The sequence below is a fragment of the Rhopilema esculentum genome, chromosome 10 (genome assembly GCF_057945365.1).
Source record: "Rhopilema esculentum isolate cy_ngs chromosome 10, ASM5794536v1, whole genome shotgun sequence".
Taxonomy (NCBI): domain Eukaryota; kingdom Metazoa; phylum Cnidaria; class Scyphozoa; order Rhizostomeae; family Rhizostomatidae; genus Rhopilema; species Rhopilema esculentum.
Window position 1 is genome coordinate 6644947 of NC_142824.1, and position 16721 is coordinate 6661667.

Consider the following 16721-nt stretch of genomic DNA (forward strand, 5'->3'; position numbering starts at 1 on the left):
TTCACTGGCCAATTAAAGAAGCAGCAATCAATAGCATAACACTGAACGGCATTGTACTTACCGCTTCCGGTAGCTAGCTCTCTACTCGGTTCCTCGGCAGGTTTCTTCGCACGGCCCTCCAGGTCACAAAGTACCACTTTACCATCATCCAAACAACAGGCAATGACACTGATCCCTAAACAGTAAACGATTTTCTCTACCATGCAGCTACCATCGATACCATCTAATGTTAGCACGTTTACGTCTGTTAGATCTAGCGTACTGATTAACAGAAGACGCTTTTGATCCATTCCAGAAACAGCTAAAAGTAACTCTGCGCCATTCGAATCTATGCATTCGTCTCCAACGAAGTCAAAGCGTTGTTGCCTAAACCCTAGATTTTTGCTTGGAATCATCAGAACATCGTGTAAATATTCCTCCTGGGTGAACTCACGCAAAGATACAATAGAATCATGAATAGCTACACCACCGCTTTGAAACAGCCAGCGATACTCGAGGATATAGGAAGAGCGGTTCGTTTCCTTCTGCGTTCCGTTTGGCATCTCGATAACCTCTGTATCAGAATCAATGGAGCTGGAATCTTCAAGTGAATCAGCATGGCCATTACTTTCATCGTCGAATTTACTTATTAAACTCTTGCATTTGACAACAACAAAAAGACTAGTGGCTGTTGCATACAAATGCGATATTTCGTGCGTGGACGCATCAACGAAACTAGGCAAGATAAATTCCTGGAACTTTCTTGTCTCGCTTGAACGACTCTCCTTTGAAGTCTTCTTCTTTGCTCCTTCCGTCTTCTCTATTTGCTTACTTGCCCGCAAGTATTCGTTGATAACTGAAAGTTCTCCAGTATCTGCGCCTACATATGAGTCAAATTCGTGCTGGAATAACGGATCTTGGATCAAATTGGGAATATAAGCATTAACTCCATTACTAACCTTCTTAGATTTTGTATCTACTTTCTTCACTTCAACCTTTTTCATGTCTCGTTCATTGACTACTAAAACACTCAAACAAGACCTTTTGCAAGCCTCGCCTCCTCCTCTCTTTGACTCAACAGTGCATTTTCGCCCAACTATAATATAATTACTTGACTTCTTTTGTCCACTCTCAGCAACGACACGATGCTTAGAAATGGTCAGGGCTTGAATTTCGATAGAATACGGTCTTCGTTTTGTAACTTTACTTGGAATATGAACCGTTATTTGGGTTGACACTGTTCCTTTACAGGCACTAGTATCACCGTCCTCAACAATTTCCTCTTCGACTTTTAAGGAACTGTCTATAAACTCTTCATCTTGGGTCACGGGAGATCCCGAAACTGGGGTTGCAGTTTCGACTTTGTTGGCCATATCTACCATCGGATCTTCTTGATCATTGGTTAAGGAAGATGCGGAGGAAGACTTCCCGGCATCGTCACCAGCAATACCTTTAAGTTTCAAATCGTCAGATACTGAGCGTGACAGGCATCTTTTCAGCTTGCGTTTTAGCTAAATCAAGAAAAAAGGACACATCAGGGGGATATCTGTGTATGTAAAACCAGAGAGACAAACAACCATCTTGCATGTCAATAGTTCAATTCCAATTGTTTCCAAAAGCAATTCATCAAAACTGTCAATAACCACAAATAAGGTAAAACGTGCTATTTGATGTCTAAGTTTGTCAAATCAGAAATTATATCAAAATCATAACCTTCTTTAATTACTGCAGTTTGATCACACGATGGGTATCCAGAAACGGGCGAACGAGACCATTTTAGGGGGAGGGGGGGGAGGAGGTCCGTCACTTGTTTAGGAAGTTAAGATTTCAATGTGTTTTCAAGGAGGATCAATGCGACTGTCTAGAAAATACTTTAACTATATTTGGACAATAAACTTCAAAAAATATAAAAGAAGAAAAATAATGAATATAGGAAAGTATTTTTTCGTCAGACATCCCAACGAGAGTATAATTTTGTAGATACTAAAAATGTTTGGGAAAAATGGTGGTTGAGATTCTTTCCTTGTTTTCTAAAGATCAGTGGCCGTTAACGTTATTGAAGATTTCAAATGACCATATTTTTTTATATATACCGAATTCTAAAACGTCATTTTTTAAAGTCATCGTCACTGTAAGTTTTTATGTAGCCGGCATTAACTGTGGCCGAATTAACTATTATTTTGGCATTCTGTTTTTTTTATTAACGCTGCATGGCTGCTCTCCTACACAAAAAGTTGTTCGCCTTATGCTCGTTGGAAAATTCTGTTTAATTAGGTCTACCATTCACAAAGTAATGCGTTTTATTCACTGAACTCGCAAAAGCACAAAAAACAACTAATTCTGTTAGCAAAGCAATCTTTTAACCGATGGAAGTATGAATAAAAAAAGAAGAAAATATTAGAGAAATGAAAACTACCATTGCCTTAAGCATATAATCTTATCAAATCAAAGATCTTCAAAAGCATAAAATAAATGTTTTGACTTTAGTTTTCAATAATTAATACTTGTGGTTAGTTCTTAGTATAACTATAAATCCATTAAAATATTTATATATCTTAAACGGTTACTTGAATGAACAATAAACTAAAATGGGCTGATAAAAGATTAAATTTTCATTCAAGATAAGCAATTTGGTTTTACCTTTAGAATTGGAAAGCTTCCCAATAAATACACATTTCCTTGATTTGTTCCAACCACAACTAAACCTTCACAACTTTGATTGCCAATTCGAGTGACCTTTGGTTTGAAAGAGGATCGTGTGTCATTATTTACAACTAGCACCGATGTCTATTGAAAGAAAACCCTGTTTTCGTCAATACCATAATAGGGACTTCGGATATATGGAGCTTGTAGGCAATAAGATGTTAATCGGAGCAACCATCCAATATATTGTTTACTCCCTAATGATTCAAAAAGTAGGGCCTGTTTACGAGGTGGTTGATCGATCGTCCATATGACCCGGAGCGCATTTCCCTGTTTATGAAGTTTATCAATCGAGTAACTGGTCTAGCTGACCAGTCATGTCTGTCTTGATAAATAGAGTCAATATGTTTCTTACACTCTAATTCAAGAGACGGGTGGGTTGCTGGTCAACCGTTTAACAAACAGCACGAGATCTCCCTTGTTCAGCAATCAGGGTTTTCCACTGGTTTTGTCTTTTTCATTATTTTTTGTGTTTAATAACTGCTAGGCGTTAGGTACTGTGTATTTTGCCTTTGGATTGTTTTTGTTCTTTTAATCGATAGTCAAAGAAAATAAACTATCGTATCGGCAATTAAAAACTAAACATATCTCTTGATCGTGAACATTTTAATGGATATGCATCGTAGAAGGAACGCTCAGACTTATTAACAGCAAAGCAACTGAATTTGGTATCCCATCGCTGGGCCTTGTATTGAGTTTATATAGCATTTTATGATTCATTTGAAGTATTGGTGTTAGTTTAAAACGGTTTAGTGTTGAAGAGGTCTGGAAATGCATCCATTAGGGGGCTAGGTCATTAATCTAGCATGGCGATGCAATACGTCAATCGTCTTTGAAAGGTGAAAAGCTGAGAAGCATACAGCCTTTAGAAGAGAATCATAAATAACGATGTCATAGAAAATTTCTATCAAAAAGAAAACGTTTTCCTTTTTGGCCTCACAGTTATCTAAAAACTGTCGTCTGTGCTTTGCTTTCTTCCAATGTTTTCTAAATAAAAACATGAACAAATCTGTTTTGTTTGCTTACTTTTTCATTTGGGTCCTTCAAGTTCTGACCATGACAGACAGCAGCACAAACTGAAAATATGAGCAAGAAAATCAACTAATGCCCAAAAAACAATTAAAGAAAAGGGGGAGAAATAGCTATTATAGGAAAGGAGAGATGTGTATGTCAATAATAATAGGACAAGAAGGTCGACCTAACAGTGACCATAGGGCAGACTGGATAAAAATTGGTAGCAGCAACAAACATTGTGCATCTAAAGATGAATTCACACTGGACGCGTCGCGGCGCGGCGCGTCACTGAGCGTCGTCGAGCGTCGCGTCATGTACTTTTTCATGCTATTCACACACGATGCGTCATCGAGCGGCGCGTTTTCTATTGTCCAATGCTGTTCATTGCAAACTTGCAAAATTCTCGACAAGTTATACTGTATTCCTTGCATTGCAAAATCAAGCCGGGCATTTAAGTTTGCTACAGAAACGGACAAAACGGTAATCTGAAGCTAATATAGCAAAAACAGCATCTTGGCCAAAAAATTAGGTATTCTATGTACTTCAATTAGTCTCGTGCAGCTTCTTCGACATTTCGGTTCGAGAGGTTGGCTAATGTTTTGACAGGAAGACGATTCTCTTCAGGCATTCATTAGAAAACCGATATTTTTATTGAATATTCTTATTTTTATCAACACTCCCCAAAATTTCCATGAATTGAATCCCTCGGAAGTAAACCTTTGGAAGGTATTGAAAGCTTAACGGGGAGTAATTGAAATATTTTTTTACCAAAACGGAACATACAATGACTCAACATCATTGTTGAATTGAACATGGACGAGACAACTTTATAAAAAGCGACTCTAAACACGAATAATACTGTTACTTATCATAAACTAATACATGTGATTTGTTTTTGTTACTTTCAGAATTTGGCCCCCCGATGCTGTAATCAGAGAAACTCATCAAAATATACTTTACCGTACAAGCAATACAGTTTTATAATGGCCTATTTCAGAAGCTCTATGTTTACGTTTCTGGCTGTCATTATTCTCTAGGTTTTCTATTGTTCTGAAGCGTCACCGAGCGTCAAAGTTAAATTTATTTAACTTTGACGCTCGGTGACGCGTGGCTGAAAAAACGCGCTGCGTGCGCATAGTTGCTGAAAATGCTAACCATATTTGGTCAGCGTCATGACGCGCCGCGCCGTGACGCGTCCAGTGTGAATTCAGCTTTAGTCTATTAAGTCCAAACTTCAGGTCTCGGAAAAAATAGAACTGTTTTCTGAACTAAAACCTGGCGAAAAATTGGATTGATACTGAAGCAATAGAAAAATCATAAAACATATGTAGTAGATCAGCTAAACGCCTATGACAGAGATACAAGAAGACAACCAGATTCCGTTAGTAGATATTTAAAAAGACTTTATTAACAAAAAGTGGATCAAAAATAAAAAGACTTTTTGATGAAATCCCATCTTATGCCCATCATGTCAAATATAAAAAAATTGCAAAAAGATAATAACTAAAAGCTGAGTATGCAATATACTGCAAGGAAGAAAAACAAAATGGACATGAAATTAAGAATAGCAAAATTTCACAATACATACAAATTCAAGAAAAACATTATTAAACACGAAATGTCAAAATCAAATAGAGTTTAACATATTGTAATACTACAAAAGTAATTAATTATGGAAAGATATCGCTCAATGAATAGACGTTCGAATACAAAAAATAATAAAGACTGGAACAGAGTATAAAAGCCAAAACAAAGTAGCAAAAAATAAAAATTTTTAAAAAAGAATAATGAACGTAAAGGGGTATTTTGGTCACACAGGTAATAACATACCCAGCAATGAGAATTGACAATCATTTAAGGCATATTTACATACATAGAAAAGTCAATAATAGGTAAAGAAACAATAAAAACAAATAATATATACGAATAAATAAAACGCTAGAAAACATAAGGAGAATTTTCAGATGAAAAGTTACAGATATTTTCAATAAATACGATTAACAGCCACTAATAAAGAATAGAATTAGTAATAAAAAGTTCTACTGTAAGAAGAAAAAGCACAAACATATCTTACTTGATAATGGAACATTCGCTGTATATTCGCCTTTCACAAAAGGACAGCTGCTTGAATGTCTTTCGTGCTCAGACCTATGACAATATTAAGGATAGGCGATTTTGAGAAATTTCTAAAAACGTCCTTTCAAAAAGAACATGGTGTTTAATAATCCTTATTCAATAAACAAGTCTTTGTTTTCTGTTGGCTGAGTTTGGAAAAATGTTGCAAATTTCAAATGAAAGACATCACTTAATCTAGAGTTATTTGTACAAGATGTAGATTTTGGATTTAGAGGCTATATTTATTCCTAAATTTGAGTGTGATATGACCATTCCGCTTAGAAGAGTCCTTCAACCTGATTTTAAAATCGGAAATATTATGATCACAAATACCAACTCAAAAGGCAAAGTATCTCAACACTATAAAAATAATTAAAAGAAATTGTAACACAGAAGGCAGAAGGCTAACCATGGCTGGTCAGATGGTTCCCAATAAACTAGACAAATGTCACATTTGAAGCAAATTGCCCTGTCTTCTGATGCTGTTGAATACGCCTTTAAAAAAGAGAAATAGGTGAATGTTATACCGAGTTTACAAATACATTTGTGATTCTTTTATTTGCATAGGAGAAGCAGTAACTTCAAGGAATAGAACGAACAGTACATGTCATGTCATGGAATAGAGTTATAACATGCCAATGGACAATTTAGCAGCCCCAAAATCTAAAAGATTCAAAATTTCAATTAACAAAAATAGATGTTTGAAAAATACTAACCGGATGGTAAAACCCCGCCTCTGCCATTGGGCCTGGTAATGCGTACCTAAAACAGCCAGTACATAATTTATTGACAAAATACAGCTACAACTTACCTCAATAATTCAAACAGCTATTATTTAATTTCGGATATTCGATTAAAAACTTGCAAAATTCATTTTTTTATCAAATTTGTATAATTTATTTCAAACACTTTCAAGTTTCAATAGGGGATATCCTTGACATCTCAGTGTTAGCTGCAGCATGAAAAAACTTGGATATAATGAAAATACCTAGATCATGATGCTCTTTCCTTCTCTTATCAAACATGGTCATTAGAAACATTATCATTTTTGACAAATATTATCTTTATAGAAAAGAATATCTTTACAACAAACAGCTGTGTAGCAATTCATAGACAGGTCTCTTTTTTGATTGCTATCAATCTAATAAACTGAATGAAGAACTTGCAGTAACACCTGCTTGCAAAGTCTAGTAGTCATTGATCGTGGGAAAATGGGTGTGACTTAAACAATAAAAGGCACTCGATTCAAGTAACATAACATTATTGCAATAGAACCAAAGATGGGATTCATTTTGCAATGATAAAAAACTTTCTAACGAAACAACTAGCAAATACAATCAAATACTATTTGCAATCCTGCTTACTCATAATTTTTGTGTGGCCAAGTTTTAAATGTGTCTAGTCGCTCCACCTCTCCCAGCATCATTATCCTGTCAATCCTTCCGGGGTCAGTCTTCTTTTTTGGTGGACTACATAGTGATATCCGCCTAACCACATCACCAATAATTGGCAGCGAGGGGTCTTGAGTTTGCCTTGACATTAGAGCATAAACATAAACAAAGGCATCATTCAGCAGTGACTTTTCCATATTCAAACAAACAGTCATCCACTAAAAAAAGACATAGACAAATGGGGCTTTATTAGTTTTCAAATGAAAATACTATTAAATGATATGATAATATAATAATAGCATAGCATAGCATAGCATAGCACAGCACAGCATAGCATAGCATAGCATAGCAAAGCATAGCATAGCATAGCATAGCATAGCATAGCATAGCATAGCATAGCATAGCATAGCATAGCATAGCATAGCATAGCATAGCATAGCATAGCATAGCATAGCATAGCAAAGCATAACGTACCATAGGATATAATATAACACATAACATAATATAATATAATACAATATTTCATATCATATAATGTACTATATATAATATAATATCTTATCATCATAAATAAAATATTAATATAATAAAATATCAAACAATATATATAAAATAACACAATTAATAAAAAACCAACTATGAAAACTTACCTTGACAGATTTGCTGGCAAAATTTTTCACAGCATGAAAACTCTTTTCATATTGTCTTTGTAGCTCTTCTGTGACATTTTTGACATCTTCTTCAGCCTTTACAGAATCAGTTACAAATTGCTTTGGAGAAGAGAAATGCTGTTGACAGGCCTGAAGGCCATTCAACAAAATTCCAGCCTGTAAAATAACACAAATACATGTAAAAATCTTGACATTTTGTCTTTGCCCTTGAAAGAGTCAGTCGCAGCGTGAAGGCTATCGCTCGCCTCAAACCGCCAGGCCTGGTTACTTGGCTTTAGAACAAAGCACAACAAACTGAATACCTTTGATTTATATGACTGGTAACTGAAGTGTCTATATAAGCAGTAATTAACATGGTTGAAAAAATTATCTTACGGAAACCTTTCAGACTTTGTGCATATGCAGTTTTACACACAAAGATGTGTATGTTTCACAAAATAGGTCACTGGAATACATAGTCACGTGTCCTCAATAATTTGCAAAATTGAAAAATGGTTATATGATTTCAAATTGGAATAGTATTTTCCAGGATTTTTCAAGAGACTTTTAATAAAAGTTTACAACAAACTTTCATGTTGAGGAACTTCAAGGAGAATAAAATCAAAGGTCACACACCTGCACAATATCAAGCTCAATCTTGAGATTGTCCTGTTCTTTGTTGTCATGTTGTAGAATGCTGTCCAGTAATATCTTCTCTCCATGCACACCTCTACAGCCAATAACATTCCCTTTTGTGATGCATAGTTTTTCACTGCCTTCCACAAGTGCACAAAGGAGCTCTCCAGAATTATTGCCATTTTCATCTAGGATTGGAATAAACAGACATTTAATACAATTTTAATATTATTTGAACTAGACTACAAAACAATATTAATACTCTATTAAATGGACAGGCCAAGCAGACTATATTTCTGCTTCCTTCACAATGGACCAGAAATTACCAAAGCAAGGTTGGTTTGTTAAGGTCATCTCTCTACAAAACGGCAATAAAGAGTTTCATTTATAAAAAGCTTTGAAGAATATTCTATGAACAATTGCTATTAGTAAATACAAGCAATTGCCAGTTTCTTTGGTCTGGAAACATGAATGCCAAACAGCTGTTGGCTGTTTCCCTTCAGAAAGAGCTAAAGATGCAAGTTAAAAAAGAAATCTTTAAACATTTGAAAAATTTTATGTGAGCATGTTTTTGTTGCAAAAAATCTACCAAAGAATACTATAATCAGTTTAATAAAATTAAAAAAATGAATAGCAGAATATGGGTTGTAGAATACTGATTTTGGGCCCCAAAAGTTACTAGTTTCAGATATCTTCTATCAATGTAACAAGGGAGAGCTCACAACAAACACTTAACTCACTGAAAGCCCTTTTCCTTTTTACCCATTTTAAGCCCTTTTCCTATTTATCCATTTTAAGCCCTTTTCCTTTTTACCCATTTCAAGCCACTTTCCTTCTTCTTGTCAGCTCTTGTTAACCATTTGTATATCATACTCTCTCCAAAACAATTTTTCAATAAAGTTTTTAGCAAGCCTCAATGCACGCCTGTTCACATTCAAGGAATGATATAACAAAAACATAATACAATTAGAATGCATTAGGCCTTAAAACATCTGACAAAAGTCCTGGGACAATATTATACTGCAGTTACAATAATGTCAGACATTAATTTCATTCACAGATTTAGGAAAATTGCCAGCATCTTTAATCTATAATATTGGTCCAGCTGGCAAAACCGTTCAGGAAACAACATACTCAAGCTTTTCGTCTGACACTCTTCAGAGTATAAAAACATTAGAACATAGTTCAAAACACTTTGCTAGGAAATACACTTAGTTAGCAAAAGTATGGCACAGGTTTGACAAATGAGAATTGGCGACCGGGTTGTAAACAACAAGGCGATCAACATTTAAACCATTTTTGTGAAGCCATTACTCTAATGTCTCTAATAGAAGAAAGGGAGGTAATAGAAGGGGGTGTTAATTCCCGCCAATTTTCAACAGAAGGGAGGGTGCAAAAAGAAGGGGGGTGTTCAAGTTGGCCAACTTTCAATAAAATGTCAGAAAATTTTAATATCAAAGGGGAGCTAATAAAAGGAGTGGATTTTTGTAAATATTTTAATTAAAAGGCGATGGAATTAGTAGGATGGTGACACTGGTTATTTGATAATAGATAGATGGTTAGAGATTAAGATAGACAAACATAATAAGGGGAATTATGACAATTAAAAAAAAACTACATAACATAACAAGGGAAATTATTGACAAGTGAAAATTGCATGTTCTGGTCATGACAGATTTGTAAAATTCAATAGAAGAGGGGTGCTAATAAGTGACAGGGGAGGGCTAATTCTTCTGAAATTCATCGTCAATGGTCTTGTATTTGGTGGAAAGTGGCATGTTTTAAGGCATTTTATTATGTCTTCTCTTTATAGCTATTGAGTCACTTGAGTGTACCTGTTTATTGTGGGAATTTTGGTATTTTCATTTAATTAAATGACTGTTACAACATCGCAGTTGGTTGGAAAAGATAAACTTGCCGATTTGCAACACATTTTAATGATTGAATTCTGTTGCAATATAACATGTAGCAGCCGCTGCTTTTAGGCCCTTTGCAGCTCCAAAAATTCCCGACCAAAGCGTTTAGCATATTCTCCAACAAAAGTGAGGAAAATGAGCAGTTTGAAACATCCAAGCATAAAGTAAGCACCACCCAGTTCACTGTAATAAGATATCACAAATTTGTGCAAAGATGAACTTTTTTATTGCAAATGTTTCAGCGGTACTTCAATCATCATGGCCCAATTTTTGTGTTTTTGCAAATGTTGATATTGTTTGGAAATAGGCAAAAATCAAGAATATTTTTGCATTTACTATCTTCAGGAAAAAAACCTTGATAAATTTTCTAATATATTCCAGTTAAAATGTCATCTTATAACTTTTATGAAACTTGCTACGGTCATTTGAATTTTGGTTTGCTAAAAACTTTTGTTGCAGTGCCACCATTTCCATTCCAGCCTGTGCAATACTTTTGCTCATTAAAAGTATATATACCCAGTTGTGGATAAAAAATAGGCCAATTAGAATATGTGAGCACATAGATGTTGAGGTTGCCCAATTAGTGTTGCTTGCCTATTAAAATGTTTCCAATGGAGTTCTAAGGTGGAAACAAACTCCTTCTGTCTACACAATAGCAGTTTTTTCATGTTTATGTAGAGAGTTTCGATAATTGTTAGGTGAAATGACGATCAGGCTCCACCGATAAACTGAAACATGTCACCATTATAGCCATTTGCACAATCTGGGTTTTCCAGTAAATGTAGCCTGATAGCAGAATCTATGTTTTAGTTGTAGTTTTATGTCTGCAAGTCCGAGGTGGCTGTTCTCTTAGGGAGAGAGTTTTGTTTCTAATGCTAGAAGGGACATGTTGTTATTTTCTATCCCCCAATCTTTGGGTTGTGCCTCCTACGTAGCCAGACCCACACTGGCACATAAACCTGTAGATAACAGTGGTAGGAGCGCAATCCCTTTGCATTGGTAGAAGGGCCTTTATGGTACTGTCAACAATACTTGGATTAACAGCAAAGAGTTATTTTGTAATGGCCTGTTTGATCTGACTTTCAAATCTCAAGGAGATGTTATGGATCCATGGTGGTTGTAGATAAAACCAGGCTCTTTTAATTTGGTCCTCAAAAGATTTGATCCTCGTTTTCAACTTTTGTACCAGAAAAAGATTGTTTACAGTCTAATGCCTAAGACAAAAGTATAAAATTTGTTTACACCCCATCAAGCGACATTGAGAATGTCAGAAGATTGCTGGCCTGTAGGTTCTCCTTGGCTAGAACAATACCTGGAACAAGACGTTATCAACAGTTTATGCTTATGATGCAATAAAGATGAAGTATGTCTTGGAAGAAAAAGAATTTGAGCAGGAGTATCAAAGCATCCCAATATTTGTTTAGCAAGTATGACAGTCAAAATTGGATATGAATGGCTGCTGAGATAGATTTATTCACCCATGCATTATGATATTTATGCACCCATGTAATAGAAGTTTATGCACACATGTATTACAAGCCATCATAGAGATAGCCACAGCAAGATGATGTTTGCTGAGTACCATATACCCATGTAGTTACCACAATAAAAACTCCATCTCTATCTTCCGAACGGAAAGGTTTCTGGTTGGCAATATTATATTTTGTTGGATGACATTCAACTATTGATAACCTTACGGTAATCTAGCATCTTTTAAAGTTTGGCAGTGGTTATTAGTCCAATAAGCAGCTATTTCATGATTTTGTTGTGGTAAAACAATGCAATTAGGTATGATATCTTTGCTATTTTTCAAATAGGAGTTTCATTTATTATTTTGGCATTTTTGGCATGTTACTGAATTGCCTTTTTCATATCTCTTTAATTTGAAAGGACCTGAAATGTTTGCCTGATGAGCTAACAGCAGAGTAACTTGTTTCTATTGGAAATCGTTAAACTTATCTTGGTACTCTCAAACTATGGAACAATACAGTCTAGAACACATGTAACTGTAACTTTTGAAGTCTTCAAAAGACAAAAAAGCTTTAAAACACGAGTACTCTATAATGTCTTGTCCCAGTAGTTGCTTTTGCACTTTTAATTTGAAAAAAATACAATTTCAGCTAAAAAAATGTGTTTTCTTTTTAGTAGTAATCTTGTCATCAGAAGGTTTAGATTCAATTCCTATGCAATTAAGAATATTTTCCTTTTGCAAAAACGTCTATTTTTCATCAAGAGTTTTTAGTCCTTCCAGAACCTTACTGAAGCAGTAGTTTATAATGTTGGCCAAATTTCTTCCTCAAACAGTAAAATACTCCATTGGTTTTCATTTTACTCAAAAGCCAGCAAAATTGTGAATATATTTCCTGTTCAAAGTTCTGGTTATCAAAGCCCCTTGGATCTAACATTTTGTATTGAAAGTCTTAAATAGCAATTGTGAGCTGCCTTTTTGGCATCCTTCCATACTTCTGCAGGCTTACATACAAGGAAGAGAAAATGTTCGATTTATCAAAACCAAAATTGTGATTCTGAAAAGCTAGTGGATATGTGATAAACTTGTTTCGTGGAAAATAAAATACAATAGGCCTTATAGATTGATATCAAAGTACAGATATCATGGATATGTTTGTGAGAAGGAATATTTGCAGGACTTCAAAAGTGTGCCATGTCCAGCCACATAGTTGATGAGGTGTTTGGTCGCTCTTACCTGTGAAGTCAACTTGTTTTAGCATACATCCACTATGAATGTCGAAAACTTCAATACTGCCATTTGACAGAGTTCCTACAAGAGAGTTTAAAGATGGCAAATAAACGATAGCAGTCGGCTTTGAAGCAAACTGTAAGCAGGTATCCTTTTTTCTTGCGAATAGGCCGCCAGAGTCAGCCGCCATCATCTCCTCTAGTCATATGTTAGAGTCCAGTCCCAAAACTTTCGAAAAAGGAAACTAGACGCTCCTTGAAATGTCTAGGTGGCATCTGCATGCGCACACACTTTTTTAAATATGAAATTTAAGTATAATTTAATAATTAAATTTTTATTTATTTGAGTTTTTAGGAAAGCAAAATAAATGGGAGTTTAACGTTATATGTTTTGAAATAGATGTATCGGGCCTTGGAGTCATAAACACCATGAGGGGGGTAGGGGGGCCTGGCCCCAATATTCTCCAGGGTCCCCAAACAAAAACGCTTGCACAATCTGCAGATCGAGGAACGGGTACTCGTAGTATGTAAACTGCAATGTGCAGATGTACTGAGTTCGAAAATGAGCAAATTTTGCCTCTTTACCATCTCCCCCAAGACTGTGTTGGTATTTGCATGTTTGTACATTACCTCTGTATACTATATTGAATAAAGTCATTTCTATATGTTTATAAAAATGATTTTACCAGTCCTCCCGCCCCCCCCCCCAATTTCAAAATCCATACTACCCCCATGATCAACACTATAGTGCGACTCAGTTACACCTTGTCTTGCTTAAAAATAATTTAAGATTAATCTAGGCTCAAAATAAAAAGCAATAAAGAATATTGAGGTTCAGCAAAAAATTGGGTATTCTTATATAAAAGTCTTTATTTTACAATATTAAATATTTATCTTCTGGGTATCACTGATAAAACATATTGAATAGTGCTGTAAACATCTTCAAATTGAGCCGCCTGCGTGTGCCTTTTTAAATGGGAATAAATAAATGAAGGCAAGTGCGTTTCATCAAAGCAATATGAATCAAGATTTGTAACAAGCAAATAATGCAAGTAATAGTCGAAAGCCCATTTTCAAAAGCTCTGCTACAAGTAAATTTTGCAGTCTTCAAGCTAGGAATGACAAACGCATTTTCTCGAGGTGTGAATACATCTTTGGAGAAAGTGTAAGGTAGACTCACTGAGAGAAATTCAAAATTATGTTAAAGCACAATTACTCCTAAATCCTTGATGAAGGTATGATGGTAAACTTAATGGCATCAACTGCCTTTCTGTCTTTTCTATGTTTGACGGTTTCAGCTGTTTTGAATACCATTTGTTTTCTCAGAAACCATTCCAGATCAACTCAATTCCGTGCAATGACTCAAAAAATTCATGCTATTGTCTTTTATTTTTACCAACAACTTTAACATTCAAGAGTTTTACCAAATGCTTCCCAGTATGATGATGGTTAAATTGAACCAAGATAAAATAATAGAACCCAAAGTTAATAAGTTATTTTATTTTATCTTGATTGAAGATCATCAGAGAACTAACTTAGAACTAATTTAACCAGGAAACTTGTAAGAGGTAACAAGCTTAGAATCTTTAATGCTTATGACATTTTAGAGAACTTTGAATATTTAAATTAAGTAATGAATGTAATTTGCAATGAAAAACTGGTCCATTGTTTGAACAAAGGATATACAATATACCATAGAGATGGAAAGGTACTATTTGTCAGCAACTAGCATTGAAAACACCAACACTTCTTCTTCCAGCCCTTCCAGCCCTATTTCTATTTTCTCAATTTTATTACTTTTGGCAGTACTTTATTTGCCTTTTATTATTCTTAAAATGGAGATAAAACCATTAACTGAGTGCTTGTATGTATGACACACACAGTGGCTGAAGATGGGAGATGTGATCATTTCCTGTCTGCTCTCTAAAAATATACATCATTTCCATATAAATGTAGATGAGTTTAGAACACATTAGCAAAAAAATTTCAGTTAGGATTTAGAATAGATGATTTATTCTAAAGATTTGGATTTGATTTCAAGAATGTATGATACTTTCAAAATATTTTGATAGGCTTGGAGGGTTGAAAAACGCCACAAAATGCCACAAAATATCCCACAAAATGTAGATGTATTTGCAACATTACATTTCAGTTGTATCTTACATTTAGCTTAAATAAATGCTTGGCTCAAAATTTTTTGAGGTTCAAAAATTAGGAATGGCTTTGAAAAAAACTGACACTTTGAAACAAAATATGACTAAAACATGATAGAAATGTAAGAGCAATGGCTCATTTGCCTCGTCAAGGCTTGCTCTTGTCAAAGGTGGTTTTGTTTCGGACAACAGAGCCCACTCTACTGGGAATCGGGATGCAAAAAAGGAGGTAAATGGAGGCGTTTTAGTCAGGCTATCTTTTAGTTCTCTTATTTTATCTTGTTCTTAATAAAAACTACAAAGGCAAAAAATCAGAATATGACTACAATTCAGTCATAGGGAAAACCTCTACACTTAAAGCAAACTGTGAAGATTCAAAAGTTAAAATAACTTGACAAAGTGTTCACTTTCAAATGCTTATGTTCATTGTTAAATAGTAAACTGCCTTTACAGTATCAATTCTAAAACTAAAAAATATATATTCACCAACAATACAAAATACTGTCATATCACTATGTGACAGAGCTCTGCAGGTAAAAAGAGTCTCACTCTGTAATCAGAGTTCTATCAAAATGGGCTTGTGTCCAGTTTCTGATACGAACTTCTTAAAATCCTCTTTCTTCAACCCAACTGTCTGTGTGTTTACCATTGGATGAAAGTAGACATTTTCGTGATCTCCATTAAAAAACTGGGAGTCAAGAACAAGTTTGATACTCCCTTCTTGGTCATTGAATATTGCTAGTGCAGTACAACAGCCTTGCTTTACACCAAGCTTCTCTATCATTATGGATTCATCTGCAAAACGCAGCCCACCACTAGCTCCTACTTTCTTTCCAATATCTGAGAGATTTATGGCTTTGTTAGCTTCAGTTGCAACCAGCCAAAGACGTTTTTTCTTGTCTTTTAAAAACAAATTTTTGCTAACCACCCCTTTACAATTTTCAAGGTATGGCATCATTGCTTCAACAGTAAATACTTCAGGGTGATCTATAATTTCTGGAGTGATATCAAGCTTCTTCAGAAACTCCATCAGTTCCTCGCGACCACCAGCCATTGTAAATAAGGTTTTCCAAAGTACCACACAACGTTTAAAAACGTTCAAGGCAGGCAGTGACCTACTTAGGCCTAAGGAAAAGCAGGTATTCAGCGTAACTGGCAAGAATAAAAGCAACGTCAAAACAAAAGTCTAGCGAAATGCATCACCACGTTGTATACACTTTCAAATGAGTACATTCGTACCTGCTTGCAACACGTCAATGATTTGAAACAAAGATTGATCCCATCGACCTTTAGTTTGCCGCAGGTAATGAAACATCAGACAACGGCGTGAAATCACGAAATCTTCAGGCCTCGTTTCCAGTCATTCCAGCGGGAATTACCTTTTTCGACTGTCTCGAATTTTCAAAGTTGTGGTTGTAGCAAGAAAGTACAGCCCCCTTTATAAAGAATGACAGAATTCTGAGTGAT

General features: G+C 35.2%; 2 protein-coding genes across 2 annotated transcripts in view; both read right to left on the reverse strand.

The window, feature by feature from the left end:
* Nucleotides 1-13318, reverse strand: part of LOC135691044 (dual E2 ubiquitin-conjugating enzyme/E3 ubiquitin-protein ligase BIRC6) — a 50785-nt gene extending 37467 nt beyond the window's left edge. The window contains exons 1-10 of the mRNA XM_065208787.2: nt 13109-13318; nt 8489-8676; nt 7853-8029; nt 7176-7420; nt 6528-6573; nt 6221-6306; nt 5771-5844; nt 3709-3758; nt 2620-2715; nt 62-1490 (exon numbers count right to left, since the gene is read on the reverse strand). Coding sequence (XP_065064859.2) covers nt 62-1490; nt 2620-2715; nt 3709-3758; nt 5771-5844; nt 6221-6306; nt 6528-6573; nt 7176-7420; nt 7853-8029; nt 8489-8676; nt 13109-13295 — 2578 coding nt within the window. The 5' untranslated portion in view covers nt 13296-13318. The remainder of the gene's footprint in view (nt 1-61; nt 1491-2619; nt 2716-3708; nt 3759-5770; nt 5845-6220; nt 6307-6527; nt 6574-7175; nt 7421-7852; nt 8030-8488; nt 8677-13108) is intronic.
* Nucleotides 13319-14889: 1571 nt separating this feature from the next.
* On the reverse strand, nt 14890-16598 carry LOC135691097 (prolyl-tRNA synthetase associated domain-containing protein 1). Its single transcript, XM_065208854.2, has one exon. It carries the CDS (start codon nt 16306-16308, stop codon nt 15811-15813), a length of 498 nt encoding a protein of 165 aa, XP_065064926.1. The 5' UTR covers nt 16309-16598; the 3' UTR covers nt 14890-15810.
* Nucleotides 16599-16721: the final 123 nt, after the last annotated feature.